General features: G+C 43.2%; 1 protein-coding gene across 7 annotated transcripts in view; it reads left to right on the top strand.

The window, feature by feature from the left end:
* Window positions 1-17,393, top strand: part of nfixa (nuclear factor I/Xa) — a 116,419-nt gene extending 99,026 nt beyond the window's left edge. For 4 of the 7 annotated variants that reach the window (XM_053615547.1, XM_053615546.1, XM_053615549.1 and 1 more), the window contains 5 exons: window positions 2,894-3,025; window positions 6,014-6,183; window positions 6,594-6,741; window positions 10,205-10,293; window positions 12,865-17,393. In XM_053615547.1, coding sequence (XP_053471522.1) covers window positions 2,894-3,025; window positions 6,014-6,183; window positions 6,594-6,741; window positions 10,205-10,293; window positions 12,865-12,879 — 554 coding nt within the window. In that variant the 3' untranslated portion in view covers window positions 12,880-17,393. The remainder of the gene's footprint in view (window positions 1-2,893; window positions 3,026-6,013; window positions 6,184-6,593; window positions 6,742-10,204; window positions 10,294-12,864) is intronic. The other 3 variants (XM_053615553.1, XM_053615552.1, XM_053615551.1) reach the window with 2 other exon arrangements.
* The last annotated feature ends 356 nt before the right edge of the window (window positions 17,394-17,749 follow it).

Below are 17,749 nucleotides of genomic sequence, written 5' to 3'. Positions count from 1 at the left end.
CCACATACACACACACACACACACACACACACACACACACACACATATATATATATATAAAAATCCATCCCTTCATCATTTTCCCATCTATCCATCTCTATCCATCATTGTGGGCTGGGTGATGTGTAGGAGCAGCTGTTAAACTGTCTGTTAGCGTGAGCAGCCTCGTACGTCTCCGAGCGCGGTCCCGGAATAGTCAGGACGTGTTTCCTGTCGGAACGTTTTCCAGGTTTCTTTCTTTTCTTTTAATTATGTAGAGAATAAACCTGACGTCTGACAGACACGTCTTATAACAGCGTATAACGCTCCAAACCGCGGTGTTACTGCTGGAGGCCTGGCGTTCTTCCTTTATACACGCATAAAGTGCATCATCATCATCATCATTATTATTATTATTATTATTATTATTATTGTTGTTGTTGTTATTATTATTATAGATAATACAATCACAAATACCTATCACATCTATTTGGACACTTAGCGATTATCGTTTTAACCCTTTCATGCATAAATTATTTTTACGCATCCAGATTTCAATTCTCTCTCTCTCTCTCTCTCTCTCTCTCTCTCTCTCTCTCTGTCACACTCTCACTCTCTCTGTCACACTCTCTCACACTCTCTCACTCTGTCTCTCTCTCTCTCACTCTCACTCTCTCTCTGTCACACTCTCACTCTCTCTGTCACACTCTCTCACACTCTCTCTCACTCTCTCTGTCACACTCTCTCACACTCTCTCACTCTGTCTCTCTCTCTCTCACTCTCTCTCTCTCTCTGTCACACTCTCACTCTCTCTGTCACACTCTCTCACACTCTCTCTCACTCTCTCTGTCACACTCTCTCACACTCTCTCACTCTGTCTCTCTCTCTCTCACTCTCACTCTCTCTCTGTCACACTCTCTCACTCTCACTCTCTCTCTCTGTCACACTCTCTCACACTCTCTCACTCTGTCTCTCTCTCTCTCACTCTCTGTCACACTCTCTCTCTCTCTCTGTCACACTCTCTCTGTCACACTCTCTCACTCTCTCTCACTCTGTCTCTCTCTCTCACACTCTCTCACTCTGTCTCTCTCACTCTCTCTCTGTCACACTCTCTCTCTCACTCTCACTCTCTCTCTGTCACACTCTCTCACTCTCTCTCACTCTGTCTCTCTCTCTCACACTCTCTCACTCTGTCTCTCTCTCTCTCTCACTCTCTCTCTGTCACACTCTCTCACTCTCTCTCACTCTGTCTCTCTCACTCTCTCTCTGTCACACTCTCTCTCTCACTCTGTCTCTCTCTCTCTCTCACTCTCTCTCTGTCACACTCTCTCACTCTCTCTCACTCTGTCTCTCTCTCTCACACTCTCTCACTCTGTCTCTCTCTCTCTCTCACTCTCTCTCTGTCACACTCTCTCACTCTCTCTCACTCTGTCTCTCTCACTCTCTCTCTGTCACACTCTCTCTCTCACTCTCACTCTCTCTCTGTCACACTCTCTCACTCTCTCTTTCTCTTTCTTTTTATACTAAAAATTGCATTATATATGAATTTTGATTGTCTAAATGGTGAAATATTAAAAAGTAAATGGATTGTAAAGTAAAAGTAAATAAATAAATAAATCTTCCAATGTTCAAAATTTGTAACCTTCTAAAATGTCTAAAATATGTAATGAAGATAAATATATATATATATATATATATATATATATATATATATATATATATATATATATATATTTTTTTTTTTTAGAAAATATAAGTTGTAAACAAAATATAGGTTGTAAGTTTGGGACAGTTTGAGTTAAATCTCCCTACACTAGTTTAAAACAAACAAAGAAACAAATTTATTTATTTATTTATTTTTTAAAAAAGCTAGTTTTTAAAAATCTAAAAACTTAAAACACTTTTAAATTTAATTTGTTTGTAGTTATTTATTTTTTTTTTTTCATTTTACACAGAAAGTTAACAAAGCTTCATTTTACAGTAATGATCCAGTGAGGTGATTTACGCACTCTATTTTCCTATTTTCCTTTCTATAAAAAGAGCCTTCAATGAAATTGACGGTGGACACGGTGCATGAAAGGGTTCAATAAAAGTTGCACTGTTTCGTATTGTACTCTGAAAGGAGGAGTTTAGAACGAATCATTTAGAACGGATCATTGAACGAGTCGTTTGTGACACTGGGGGGGAAACGGTAACGCTGCAGTTTAAATCATGAGCGCGTCAAAGTGTTTTTTGACCTCGGATGCGCGTAAATCTATCGTATGAGAATTACGCACGTTTCAAAACCATAATAGATGAGCTTTAAAGTCAGTTAAAGTCAAAAACACTTAATATGTGGTCGCGTATCCCTTGCTTGCAATAACTGCATCGAGCTGGCGACCCAGTGAAATTTTTAAAACACAGTTAAAGTACGATTATTCATCCAGTGCCATGTGAACTGAACGAAGGACGAAGCTTTCGCTGGTTTGCGTGTTGGATATGAATTCAAATGCGCGCGTTTAACCGTTTATCCGTTTTCGTACCGGTTTAGGAAATTATCCCGCACCTGTAAAAGGGAAGATTCAGAAAAGCGCTGTAAAGGAAATATCTTTCATCTGATCAGACAAACAGATCCAGAAGCCAGCCAATCAGTCCGGAGTCACCGAGAATAACGTGCGTGTACACTCAACAGTTTCCCGATTTCTTGCATACACAGACAGGATCGATGTTTTAACCTTTCAGGCAGGACTTGCAAGGCATCTCTACGATGTACTTGCAGTCATCTGTAAGGTAGTTTTATCAAAGGAATAAACATTAGCTAGTGTCACGTACAAGGTCAGGTGACAAGTGTGGAGCGCGCCGTTAGCTGAGGCGTAGCTTCTTGTTGTTTGTTGCTGCTTGTTGTTGTTGTTGTTGATCATGTGGTCTCTGGCAGGGCTGTCGTCTCCCGGGTCTCTAAAGAAGCCGTCGGGGAAATTCGATTTCGGCGCCCTGTCGGCTCAGACGAGGTCCCCCCGCATGGCCTTCACACACCACCCACTGCCCATGCTGGCGGGAGTGAGACCAGGTGAGACACGCCAAAAATCAAAAAATGACAAAATTGACCCCCATGTACCTAGTGCAAGAGAACGAGAATACTGCAGGCTTGATTTAAAGAGACCCGGGGTTTATATATACATATATGTTTATATATAAATATATATACACAAAAAAAACTCCTTTTTAAACAGTTTGTAGAGCTCCACTAGCCACTTTGTAGTAAGCCTCACTCAGGACACATCACCATCATTATCCATCCATCTACCCTGCTTCTTTTTTTCATCACTGCTGTCATGCGTTCCCTCTCTCCCTCTCTCTCTCTCTCTCTCTCTCTTCCCAATCCATCCATCACTCCGTTGTTTCTCGGTGCGGTTTCAAAGTGACACTCACCCGCCAGAAGATTATTGCTTTGAGCGGTTGAGTCATAGCACAAAGTCTTAACATGTCTGTTCTTTGTTTCCCAGCGCATCAGACTCTTAAGCCGGAGCATCTGGTTTAGATTTGGTCCTAAAACACACGTTTCAGGGAACGCTTGGGATTTGGTTTTTTTTTTCTTCTTCAAAATGGTATCCACTCTCTCAGTACCGCGCTCTATATATATATATATATATATATATATATATATATATATATATATATATATATATATATATAATAAAAATAATAATATTAAAAATTTATTTGCAGATATATTTGCGTTAGACGCCAGGGTTTTTTTTTTTTTTTTTTTTATCATGGAGTTTAAGTGCGGCATCATGTGCCAAGCATGCTCATTTCATTTTTCATTTTTTTGATTTAAGACTCCCTGATGACTCATCTTGGAAGATTATTTGTGGTCTGTTATGAAAAGAGAGAAAACAAGGAGGGGGGAGTAAAGAGAGAGAGAGAGAGAAAGAGAGACATGTCCAAATGCGTAACCGATGCGCGACCTGAAGTCTCTTCTAAAATTGAACGTTTTGGTCTCTCGGTTTGTATAATTAGCCGCTCATAATCTGCAGACACGCTGTCATTCAGGCTGAGGGCGAGGATGAAAAACAGACCGCGTTCGGGCGAGATGGAGGAGGAGGAGGTGGAGGAGGAAATGTACTCTTATCTTCTCCTTCTGTGCTGGCGAAGGCAAAGCCGCTCCAATCGGCGTGATAATCCTGTTAATAAAGTGACGATGCACGCGAGCATGCTCTCAGAGGGCGAGGGATGAACACGCTCGTTCTGACGGAAGAAGAAGAGAAAAGTCCCAAATTCTCCCTGAATATTCCCAAAGATATTCTCGAACGTTTAACGCCAACCGACCGGCCTGAGAGGGAAAAACTGCAGCGCGGAACTGGAGCGAGATCGTTAAGAAAAGGTCACGAGGACTCAGAGCTGTTTGTTTTAAGGGGATTATAACGTGGATGTGATTATGAAAGTTTGTTTCGTATCATAGAAACTTCCTTAATGCCAAGTAAACTGAGAGCTGAGAGGGAGAGAGAGGGAGAGTGTGAGAGAGAGAGAGAGGGAGAGGGAGAAGGAGAAGGAGAGTGAGAGAGAGAGAGGGAGAAGGAGAGGGAGAGAGAGAGGGAGAAGGAGGGAGGGGGGGGAAGGAGAGAGGGGGGGGAGAAGGAGGGAGAGAAGGAGAGAGTGAGAGGGAGAGAAGGAGAGAGGGAGAAGGAGAGAGAGAGGGAGAAGGAGAGAGAGAGGGGGAGAAGGAGAGAGAAAGGGGGAGAAGGAGAGAGAGAGGGAAAGGAAGAGAGGGAGAGGGAAAGGAAGAGAGAGGGAGAGAGAAGGAGAAAGAGGGAGACAGAGAGAGAGGGAAAGGGAAAAGGGAGAGAGAGGGAGAAGGAGAGAGAGAAGGGGAGAGAGGGAGAGAGAGAGAGGGAGAAGGAGAGAGAGGGAGAAGGAGAGAGAGGGGGGAGAAGGAAGCGAGGGAGAGGGAAAGGAAGAGAGAGGGAGAGAGAAGGAGAGAGAGGGAGACAGGGAGAGAGGGAAAGGGAAAAGGGAGAGAGAGGGAGAAGGAGAGAGAGGGAGAGAGAGGGGGAAGGAGAGAGAGAGGGAGAAGGAGAGAGAGAGAGGGAGAGAGAGGGAGTCAGAGAGAGAGGGAAAGGGAAAAGGGAGAGAGAGGGAGAAGGAGAGAGAGGTGGAGAGGGAAAGGAAGAGAGGGAGAAGGAGAGAGAGGGGGTGAGAGAGAGAGAAGGAGAGAAAGGAAGAGAGAGGGAGAGAGAGAGGGAAAGGGAGAGGTGAGAGAGAGACAGAAAGGGAGGGAAAGGGAGAGAGAGGGAAGAGAGGGAGAAGGAGAGGGAAAGGAAGAGAGAGGGAGAGAGAGAGGGAAAGGGAGAGAGGGAGAAGGAGAGAGAGGGGGTGAGAGAGAGAGAAGGAGAGAGAGGAAGAGAGAGGGAAAGGGAGAGAGAGGGAAAGGGAGAGAGAAGGAGAGAGGGAAAGGGAGAGAGGGTGGGAGAGAGAATGAGAGAGAGGGAAGAGTGAAAGGGAGAGAGGGAGAAGGAGAGAGAGGAAAGAGGGGTGAGAGAGAGAGAAGGAGAGAGAGGAAGAGAGAGGGAAAGGGAGAGAGAGGGAGAGGGAAAGGGAGAGAGGGTGGGAGAGAGGGAGAGAGAGAGAGATAGAGGGATTTGTGTATTTGAGTGAGTGAGTCAACATTACTGAGTGAGTAACATGTTCACGGTGGGTGTGTGTGAGTGTGTGTGTGTGTGAGTGTGTGAGTGTGTGTGTGTGTGTGTGTGTGAGACGGACTAAAAACGTGTGTTTCGGTTTGAGAAAACAGAATGAGAATTAGAAATAAGAAGTGGAAGCACAGGAAGTAGAGGACAGTGAGGGATGGATGGATTGTGAGAGAATAAAAGAAAGGAGGTCTGGAAGATGAAAGAGAAAACGCACAGCACAAAAACACACATATTTACATGTGCAATAAAGTACTGTTATAAATGCTCACCAAATGCCATACATATTTATCTTCATGAGTTCTCTCTGTCTCTCTCTGTCTCTGTCACACACACACACACACACACACACACACACACACACACAGGAAGTCCCCGTGCCTCAGCCTCCGCTCTTCATTTCCCGTCTCCCTCCATCATCCAGCAGTCCAGCCCGTACTTCACCCACCCCACCATCCGCTACCACCATCACCAGGATCCGCTCAAGGAGTTTGTCCAGTTCGTCTGTTCCGACGGCACGACCCAGCCCGGTGCTCAGGTAACACACACACACGCGCGCACACACACACACACACACACACACACACATACACACACGAGCTAAAAGTCAAATTCCTTTACAATTTCGCTCTTAGACGATGCATTAGAATATTAATGATACTTCCACAGACAGAAGGATCAGTCCTAATACACACACACACACACACACACACACACACACACACACACCTTCTCTTTATCTAACACCACTGCTCTGTCTCTTTTTACTTTGCGACTTTCTGTCATCCACACCCTCTGTTCCTCATGCGCTCATTCTCAGAGAGTGTGTGTGTGTGTGTGTGTGAATGGTGCAAGAGTGTGTGTTATCACACAGAGTCATCCCTCACTGTGTGGTGTGTGTGGTGTGTGTGTGTGTGTGTGTGTGTGTGTGCATGTGTGTGTCTGCAGCCTAACGGGAGCGGTCAGAGCAAAATGGCCAGCTCTTTCCTGTTTCCTCCGCCTCCTCCGGTGGCACGGCCGGTGCCGCTCCCCATGCCCGACCCCAAACCCAGCCACACACACCCCGACGGGGGACTCGGCTCACCCGCATCGCCCTGTAAGTGACGCCCAGAGCTCCGAGCCCCTTCACGAGTCCTGAAATACACCTGATATAGAGAACGTCTGCCCCGGTTCCAATCAGAAGGCAGCTCCTTAGACCGTCCCGTTCAGAAGGTCCATATAACATACTCCATTATTAGTGGCGTTATTTAACGTACCGTAGCCTAGACGGTCTTCACCAGTTCCGAGCTGATACGCTAAAGAACGACGGCGAATAAAATATCGCCGTGGGTTAAAAATTCTGCCACTGAAGGCCTTGCCGTTGGTGAGATCGCGAGTTCGAGATGCCACGACCATCCGTGGAAGTCCGCGAGAGCAAAACTGGCCGTGCTTTCTGGGTGGGACGGGTGGCATGTTCTCTCTCACCTGTCAATCACAGCGACGCTAGCCAATCACGCGCGTCTGTCAGATGACGGCAGATAGCGCTTTCCTCCGACTGTGCTACGCTGCGGATGGAAACGATGCGGCAGCTTTGTAGCTTTATTCGGTCCCTACAGGATTTCGCAATCAGAAATGAACGCTAAAGGAGCGAACTCCTCAATCTTTCAAAAATTACCACAGATTCTCCGCGGATTTGGGTCACCACGCGTCACGTGACGTCGTTCAGCCAAACTCCGCTTCGATTCGCGTACGTCAAACACGAGTACAGCTAAAACGTCTCAGGCGTCAAGCATTTTTGGTGGAAAGCTCTGAAATCCTGTACGGACCGTTTATGTGTCTTGGAGGAAGCACGTCCTAGCCATCACCCTCTCCAGTCGGTAGATATGGAATGACGGGCGGGAATCGGCAAGACCTCATTCGGGAGGGGTGAAAAACCGCTGCCCAAAGAGAGACCTTTAAAGGATGTGACTAGTAAGAGAGCTGCCTCCAGAATGGAACTTCATTTAAGAGACTAATATCAAAGAAGCGAATTATTAAGAGATGCAGGAAAGAAAGAAAAATAGCTGAGAAGAATCCCCGTCTAACGCTAAAGCAAGCTGCTGTAAGGAGAAAGTGCATCCCCCCCCCCTCCCCCTTCCCCCTTGTCATGACCCATAATCTTTCACCCAGGAAGTAGTACGTATCCTCATAATCCTAAAACAGTCAGGCCAATCATTCAAACAATTCAAAGCTCTCCTTTTTTTTTCTTTCCTTATCGAGTTTATTTTTCCACCCTTTCCTTTTATTTTTCTGTGCTTATTACCAGAACAAATTCTGATTATCGTTTTTCTTTTTTTTTTTAAAAAAAAAAAAAAACAGGCTGCTCTAAGACTCTTAGACCTCCACGTTCACTGTCTTTTGTTTTTCTCTTTCTCTTCTCTATCATCATTTCTTTTCCTTTTACTCTCCTAAATCTCCTCGCCTCACTTGAGAGATCAAATTCAGGGCAGTGTGCATGGACTCCAAAAATCACATTAAACAAAACAGACAAGAATCAACAAAACAACATTATACTTCAATGGAAACCATGTGACAGCAGTCTGGCTGAAAATAACAGCAAATCAAACGGAGCGCGTTTCTGTAAGATTCGCCGTACCCTGACGTCACCGGATTCAGGTGTCCGGTTAAATTGTGTGTGTGTGTGTGTGTGTGTGTGTGTGTGTGTGTGTGTGGTGTTGGGGTTACAAGTTTGGGATCTGTGCGTGTACCGGCGGAGGAGCCGGGTGGAAAGGACGGACCTCGAGAACTAGAGGGTGCTGGACGAAGAAGAAGACAATCCCTCGCTTTTTTTCTTCCGCCTCCCCCCTCCCTCCCCCCCCACTTTCCCATCATCTGTTTCCTTCACACACTTCTTTTAAAGATCTGTTTCTCATTCTCACCCATTCTCTCTTTCACGTTTGTTACTGTACAGTATATCTGTAATATCGCATCAGTCACATTCCATAACCTGCTTCATATATTTTACTGACGTTTTTTACTACCTTATAAATATATAAAACACTCACACACACACACACACACACGTACAAATGCAGACACACACAAGCGAGTTTGAGACGACGCACGCACTCAACGCTCCTGCTTAATCCCGCCGGCGTAAAACCGTCTTAGACGGTGTTTAGTTTGAAATTTGGAGTCCATTGTATATCTCTGCCCAGAATTCGATCGGTTCAGCAGAGCTGTCAAAGAAGCTCGTAAGACGTCCCATCGACTTTCAAGATTTACGACTTGAAAGAAAGACAGATATTTCATTTTGTTACGACGTTTATCATCGCGCTAGACGGTAGTAAACGAGACCTTTACGGACGGGCGACAGATGAAAGGAAAAACCATCACGGAGCATCGTATGAGCCGCCAGACAAGCGAAAACACACCTTGGCATCGAAGTGTACTGGAGAGGTCCTCAAGACGACGGTCCTCGAGTGCTGGAGAGCTGAAACATCGCTCTGAGATCGCCCATGGAGGCTCGGTTAGATCGAGATCTGCTGACTGTGAAGGTCATAGTATAGGATTCGTATCGCTTTCATCCTCGTTAAACCATTCAACGAGCCCTCGGGCCCTGCGGAAGGGGCGGAGTCATCTTGGAAGAGACCGCACCCATTATTAGGATAGGAAAGTTGCATCATAGGAAGAACTTTGTATTGAGGCAAGCCATCACCATGCCAGGAAAAGACTCTCAGACGCTGATTCGTCTTTTCTAATGAAGGGGTTATGCATCCTAATATACACTCACCATCTACTTTATTAGGAATGCCTGTACACCTGAACATCCGTGCACTTATCCAGTCAGCCAATCACATTTCAGCGGTGCACTGCATAAAATCATGTAGATACAGCCGGCCGGAAACGCCTTGTCGATGCCAGAGCTCGATGTAGACCGAGCAGACTGGTTCGAGCTGACTGAAGGCTCATTGTAACTCAAATAACCACTCGTTACGACCGTGGTGAGCAGAAAAGAAAGCATCTCCCAGAATGCAAGACGGCGTCAGAACCTGAGGAGGATGGGCTAGAACACAACGGGTTGCCCTCCTCTCAGCCAAGAACAGGAATCTGAGGCTTGAGCGGACAGATGATGTCACCTTCATCCTAAATGGAGGTCCACGGGGCCTTTTATTTATTTTTATTTATATACCTGCTACAGAGCATGCTTAATTTCCTCATGCAGTGAAGCTGTCTGGAAGCATCTGCATGCGTCAGCTCATCTAATCAGGGTTTTCCTTTCATTTGTCGCCCATCTGTGTATAATTATAATCTTCCTCTACCCTCATATACGGTGTGTACATATAATCTTTTGCTGTTTTAAATCCACGTCCTTACTTAAGATACACTGCAGGGGTTACAGGTCAAATGTAGTAGGTTTTACCTGGGGGTGGGGGGTAATATAGTTTTATAATTATGTCTTATAACAATCAAATGTATAATTTAAGTTGCTTCTGGCATAAAAAAACAATGCAGTTCTATATTGAGCCACTGTAGAATTTCCCAAGATACTGACAGATGTGTGTGTGTGTGTGTGTGTGTGTGTGTGTGTGTTGGAGCAGCATACTCCTCGCCAAGCTCCACAGCTCCCAACAGGTTTGTCGGCATCGGAGCACGGGACAACTTTCTAAACATCCCACAGCAGACACAGGTATGCGTACACACACACACACACACACACACACACACACACACCTGCCTTTCCCAATATCCCAGACTCAAACTGATTACTTTCTGAGTCAGCCCCACATAATGACAGAGGCTGAAGTGGCTACTTGTGTGCGTGTTGTCGCTTGTTTGTGGTGAGTGTAGTGCTGTATTCAAACCCAGATGTGAGCTTGTAGGGAGCAGACCTGCAGGGCATTCTGCTACAAAGGCTCCTCGGGTACACGGTCCTGGCCACCAGATGTTAAAGACTTTCACTCCTGCCCCGCTGAACGTCTTTCACGAGGAACAAAACCTCAAGCTAAACACTAAAGCCGGCGCACATGGAGGCAATCTGGAGCGCGCCTCCGTTTCTGTCCGCCTCTCTCTCTCTCCGCAGCACACGATTGTTGATTCGAGGTGACGTTTAAAGGACTCGTGAAACACCTGGATGGAGGTTGTACAAAATCTTAAACGTTTTATCCTGTGCCGCGCGTAGACCTTTAACACTCAGGCTGAGACGTCTGCGTCTTTACGGAAAAGCAATCCATAACATATGGATTCTGAGTGGATAGTTCTGGAAAGGTTTATGGCCTCAGATAGAGTAAGTTGGAGGAGGTAAATACAGGAAGGAAGTAAAGAGAGACAGAGAGGGGAAGAGAGAGAGCCGTGTCCCGACCTGACTCGTGCCCTCGGCAACCAGACATGATGTCACAGGCAGAACATGAACTTGGTGAAGACCGAGTGTTTGAAGCAAGGATGGACGCTGCCATGTATTGGGGGGGGATTGAACACTGAAACATCGGCAGCGGGAGATTTTTAACCAGTGGCATGACTGAAGGATTATCTCGTGTATTTATTCTCCACACGTTCCATTCAGCTGAATAAAGGCAAAATACCGTAACTACGGTTTAGACTGAAATTGATTTATGATTGTAAATAAAATTCTGTTAACAAGTTCTATTAACATTTGTTTTAAAATTGTGACGAAATCAAAAGTCCACATTTGCGCAGTTTTAGAAAGAATATTACGTTTTATTGGTAGTGTCGTTACTGTCTCATCTTCTCATCAACCTCGGCTATTCCCGGGACTTGAACTCATGATGTGTAGGTTTAAATTCCAACTTTCCAACTAGCTTTACAGTGTGGAGCTTTAAATTTCTAAATTCACAACTAGCATTATAGTGTGTAGTAAAAAATTTCTAAATTCACAACTAGCATTATAGAGTGTAGCTAAAAATGTCTAAATTTACAACTAGCATTATAGAGTGTAGCTACAATTTTCTACATTTACAACTAGCATTATAGAGTGTAGCTAAAAATGTCTAAATTTACAACTAGCATTATAGAGTGTACCTAAAAATGTCTAAATTTACAACTAGCATTATAGAGTATAGCTAAAAATGTCTAAATTTACAACTAGCATTATAGAGTGTAGCTAAAAATGTCTAAATTTACAACTAGCATTATAGAGTGTAGCTACAATTTTCTACATTTACAACTAGCATTACAGAGTGTGGCTAAAAATGTCTAAATCAACAACTAGCATTACAGAGTGTGGCTAAAAATGTCTAAATCAACAACTAGCATTACAGAGTGTGGCTAAAAATGTCTAAATCAACAACTAGCATTATAGAGTGTAGCTACAATTTTCTACATTTACAACTAGCATTATAGAGTGTAGCTACAAATGTTTAAAATTACAACTAGCATTATAGTGTGTAGTTAACATTTTTTTAAATTTACAACTAGCATTATAGAGTGTAGCTAAAAATTTCTAAATTTACAACTAGCATTATAGAGTGTAGCTAAAAATGTTTAAATTTACAACTAGCATTATAGAGTGTAGCTAAAAATGTTTAAATTTACAACTAGCATTATAGAGTGTAGCTAAAAATGTTTAAATTTACAACTAGCATTATAGAGTGTAGCTAAAAATGTTTAAATTTACAACTAGCATTATAGAGTGTAGCTAAAAATGTCTAAATTTACAACTAACATTATAGAGTGTAGCTAAAAATGTCTAAATTTACAACTAGTATTATAGAGTGTAGCTAAAAATTTCTAAATATACAACTAACCTCATAGTGTGTAGCTTTAATTTCCAACATTACAACTAACCTCACAGTGTGTAGGTTTTTACTTCAACTTTCTAACCTGCATTACAGCGTGTGGCTTTAATTTCCAACTCTGTAAAGGAGTCTGGGTCTGCTCTAGTCTTACTGTGGTGTCAAATCAGATTTTATATAATAATGTTATATCATATTGTCCAAGAATGCCTGGCTGACATCATGAAAGGCAGTTGTTTTGTAACCCTGCATGTTTATTCCTTGGAATCATTTACAAAGGATTTTGGAACAATGGAAAATAAATGTGATGTGTGATTTGCACTTGTGTACATATATATATATATATATATATATATATATATATATACACTAATCTGTATTTTTGTGATACTAGCTCTTGGTACTTTTGAGTCTGTTGAAGTACATGAAATGAAATAATAATGATGTAGTCATTTTGTATATTTTCACCAGCATGAATTAATATCAATGCATTTCCCTCTGTTTTACAGTCTTGGTTTCTTTGACAAGATCCAACTGACACACACAGATCCGAAGTCTGTAGCTGAAACGTGAAACACAAAGCTAGGTATGGACCGCTATTAGCTAATCACTCACAAACCCCCTCGTCCCTGACCGAGTCAGACCTGCAAGCACCCCGAAACCTTCACCATGAGCCCTCGAACCAGGAATCTGGACAACGTCCATATGAGTCTTCAAAAACTGCATGATTCTGCAAATCTGAAACTGGAAAGAGGAAGAAAAAAAAAAAATTTGGAAACCAGGAAAACAGCAACACAAAAAGCACGAGTGGGAAACAGATCTGATTCCATTCTGAATGAAGAAGAAGTTTCATTATAAGAAGCACTGATGACCTGAGTATTGACCAATCTTTTCATCCTTTAGTTTTTATTCGTTTTTACATCGTCCACCAATCATACAGCGGGGCCAAACCATTCTGCTTTCAGTCCATCACAGGTTGTTGAAATGAAACAATTTATTTTTTCAGATATTTTACCTTCAGTGAAAACGAAGCAAAGGGTGAAACCCGGATGGGGTCATCCACATGCTCTATATCAAGCTGCACCTGATCCTCAAGCCTGTCTCAAGCATCTGATTGGACAAGAACTACAAACGGCTCCCCGGCACACCGCGCTTTAGGTTGGTCCATCCTGATGACTGACATTCTTAAATCATGGGTGTGTCCCAAACACTAGAATGCTAATCGCACTTAGCAGTAGAGCAGAATTTCAATACTGAAAAAGCACAGAAAACCTGTTCGCTCGTGTTCATGAACAGGAAATGGTAGCTTTAGCTACATACAGCTAGAGTTAGAGCTGTGTCACGCAACTCCCATTCTGTCTTTCGTAATCTCGCCATTCGGACTTTCTTTTCTCACAAACGCGAGTTCATATCGTACAATTTTGACTCGGGAAACTGTGAGAAAAAATGTCCGAAGTGCAAGATATAAACCCCAAAATTGAGACAAGTCGCAATTGTGAGATATAAAATCACAATTACCTTTTTCATTTTTTTCCCTCCGTGGCGGAAACAGGCTTCCATACCAAACTGCTGCTCACGCTATGTGACATTTAACTCGCTCGGAGGAAAACGCTATCCTCCCTCTTCTACATACATGAGCTCGCAAGATGCGTACAATTGGCTAGCGTCTCTGACTGACAGCAGAGAGAGAAATAGCATAGCATAGCACCTGTCTCACCCAGAGAGACACTACGGCCAATTTTACTCTCTTAACCCCAGGCCACGGATGGCTGTCACGTCGCTGTCGAGATCTCGCCCTTCGAGAGCGAGACGGACATTTCTTTTAATCGTGTAGCCACCCATTTTCTGCGAATAAACACAACGAACAGGGAAAAGCAGACTGATTTCATGTTGCATCAGTTCGGCGTCTTGCTGTCAGGCTAGACCATTCCAGGCGTGGTCAGAGTTAAACTGACCCGCTACTTGACACGGGAACGAGAACAAAACCCGACCACTAATTAGCATCAGAACTAGCGAGCGATCGGGATACAACAGTACAAAAATACGACATCCTCCTCTCTGCCGACGCTTCTATTTGTACGCTACCGCAAAGTATGTCCTTTCAGGTTTTTCAGGCGACCGTGACGGAACAGCTCTCCGCTAGCGTTCGGGACACACCCACACGTTAGCAGCGCAGGGGGGAAAAAACGACACATTTCGACACGAAACGGGATAAGGCATGCTTGGGGAGGTTGTAGCCCACGACATACAGTACAACAAACCTCGACACGTTCGACATCATCAGCTAATTACACTAATAAACATGGTTTTTGTTAGCAATAAACCGAAGACTGAGACGCATTATCGAAAATGGTGTTGTAAAGCCTTTATAAATGCACAAATTCAGCTTTAATGACCAACCATCGTGCGTAAAAAAAAAAAAAAGGAAAAAAAAAAAGGAAAAAATAGTTTGCACCACTTCCAGCAGTAACTGTTTCTCTGTGGATACTTCAATTTCAGTGCAACCACATGAACACCAGTAGAAATCTTCAGAAAAAAGCCTTTTCTCTCTCTCTCTCTCTCTCTCTCTCTCTCTCTCTCTCTCTCTCTCTGCTGAAAGTGGGTTTTGTTTTGGTTTGCAGTAGTTTGTTATTAACCGGTTTTCATTTTGTGTCATCTGGGTTTTTTTTTTTTCTTCTTTTCTTTTACAGAATTAACCGCATGAGAGTTTAGCGTCTTTCAGGTTTGCTTTTTTCCAGAGTAGTAACAGTATCGTGTACGATTTCTACAGTGACACTCGTGAATTCTCAATGACTTTTTCCGGCTCCGTCATCAACGCTGCGTCCTTCCCTACGGCACCGTCAGCGCTCGCTTCCTGTCAGGAGCGGCTTTCGTAATACAGTCCCTCGAGGAATTCGCCATCTCGCGATCGCAGGAGTGAACGCCAAGTCGAGCGGCGCGATATCCTTCGGAGCTTGCGGTTTTTCAAATTTCAAATCCAGCATTCAGCCGAAGCCCTCTTCTGTTCACGTGGCGTCGAACACGAGTACAGCTAACAGGTCTCGTTTACCAACAAACATCGCCGCGAAACAATTCCGTGCGATTGCGCTAAAAAAAGCACAAAAAATGCGCAAATAGTAGCGCGCGTTTTTTTTTAAAGATCCGACGCAAAATCAAGCAATTTTTGCTGCAACAATCACGAAAAAAAGCCTCCCGTATGGCGAAATCCTGTACGGACTGATAATACCGACATCACGTCATCACATGCATGCTTTACTTTATTGTTTTCTTTCTTCTCTGCACTACAGTATAGACGGATTTGGTCAAGGCCGTCGTTACGCACGCACACACTGTCCGTTGCACTATGTTATTCGGAAAACGCCCTTTCGTCCAACGTTTCACGATTTCCGTTCCTTTTCCTCAATGTGAATAAAAGAACAAACCCGCCAACAGCGTTACACTGTGCACATCTGCATCCCGCTGACATCACAAAATAACTGGACTGCCCGGCTGTCAGTCACACATCAGAGAATTCTCCTTCCCGTTAGCCCCGCCCCCTCCCTGACGATTCCAATCCGCGCAGCAAAGTGCCTCCCTTTTCTTTTTTTTTTTTTTTCTTTCCTTTATGCAACCTGCCATTGAATTCAGGGTCGTGTATAAGCTACAGAATTAATGTACAATATGTTATGTATCATGGCTTAGCAAGCGCCAGAAGACTGGAAACAGCGCCTTTATAAATATATATTATCCAGACATTAAAGATCATACTCGTACGTGCTGTGTATATATATGGAAATATGTATAGTAGCTCTTCTTTGGAATACGGCAGTCTAGTTATTTTTTGACCTTTCACCCCAGTCAGTTGTCTTCCAAAACAAAAAACGAACCAGTCCTCACAACCCATGAAATAATATCGCCGTATGACCAAACGTCGTTCGTACACGGTACAAGACTCATTAAAAATAGCAACGTTAAGTATTTAAAAGGGGAAAAGAGAGCGAGGTGTTTGAGGGCCGAGGGTACAAACCTGTGAGTCTGTACGAGAATTTGAACATTTTTGGGTTTTTTTTTTTAAAAGTCCTCTCGTCCTGGACTCTAAACTCAAGGGCCATGAACAGTATCCCAATCTTTATGAAATTTTGGGTGTTTCTTTTCCCCGTTTATTTACCTTTATCTTTTTATTTTTTAATGTTATTTTTGTAATATTTTTCTGTTTAAACTATTAGGAAGGGTGGAATGAACAATTTTACAAAACAGTGTATTACACTATAGTACGATCCTTGTGCTTGAGGATCGCGTGGGTTCACTCTATTACAAAGAATAATATACTTTCTCTTCCGATGCGTTTTAGAGAACGCGTCGCTTCTCTTCTTTGGTGTGCTCGCTGGGGTCGGGGTTTCGTTCTTCTCCAGTTTGTGAAAAAAGGCATTTTATTTCAACCTTTAAGAACACCGTATTTAATTCTGCGTATCGACCGTACGTCTCGATGCACAGAGAGCCGGTTCTGTCCGGCTCTTTCGTTTTTTTTTTTTTTTAAACCCCCGTTTTGTTTAGGTTTTTTTTTTTTTTTTCAATTTCGTCACGGATCGACTCGTCGACTGTAAATTAAGGAGCTGCGTAATTAATCAGCAAAAGTGTTTTTTCGCCTTTGTGATGATTTGAAAGATGTTGTATTGAGTATTTGTAGAAGTTCTTGTAGTTTTTAGACAATGTGAACACGGGTTCCTGGAGGACAAGGAACGTTCCAGAGAATGCGGAAGAATGAAACTTAGATGGGCGTCATCCCAAACCTAAACCCCCCAACTCCCCCACCCCCTTACCCCTACCCCTACCCCTACCCCAAAGCCTCTCTCTCTCTCTCTCTCCTCCCCCACCCCCACCCAAAATGTAAATGCCCCCTTCCTAGTGCTTGTGATTAGTGTAGTGTAGTACTAAGCCAGCATTTAAAGGTTGTTCCCTTCAAAAGTGCCTTTTGTTCACAGAGTCCATCTTGTAAAACATGATTCTTAAAAAAAAAAACACAAAAAAAAACAAGGACAAAAAAGTTTTTCGCCCCATCTTTCCTCGTCCACCTTTTTTTCAATCTTTCGAAGCCGTATATATATATATGTATATATATATATATGTATGTGTATATATATATATATATATATATATATATATATATATATATATATATATATATATAATATATAATATAGTACTACAGGAAATGGATGTGATTTAGTTCTTTTTATTGTTCAATGCTGAAAAAAAATGTAAAGGCAAAATGTCCCTTTCCCTTTTTCCTTCTTTTGCGTTACTGGAGATGTTGTACAAGACGTCCGTCTTACCCTGTCGTACATCCTGCCTCCCGCCCTCCCTTCCCCCCGCCCCGAAAACGATGCTTTTATATTTTATTTTTCCTCTTGAGCA

Source organism: Ictalurus furcatus, chromosome 26 (assembly GCF_023375685.1).
Source record: "Ictalurus furcatus strain D&B chromosome 26, Billie_1.0, whole genome shotgun sequence".
NCBI lineage: Eukaryota > Metazoa > Chordata > Actinopteri > Siluriformes > Ictaluridae > Ictalurus > Ictalurus furcatus.
The sequence above is the reverse complement of the archived record's forward strand: the minus strand, read 5'-3'. Positions and strand labels throughout refer to the sequence as shown.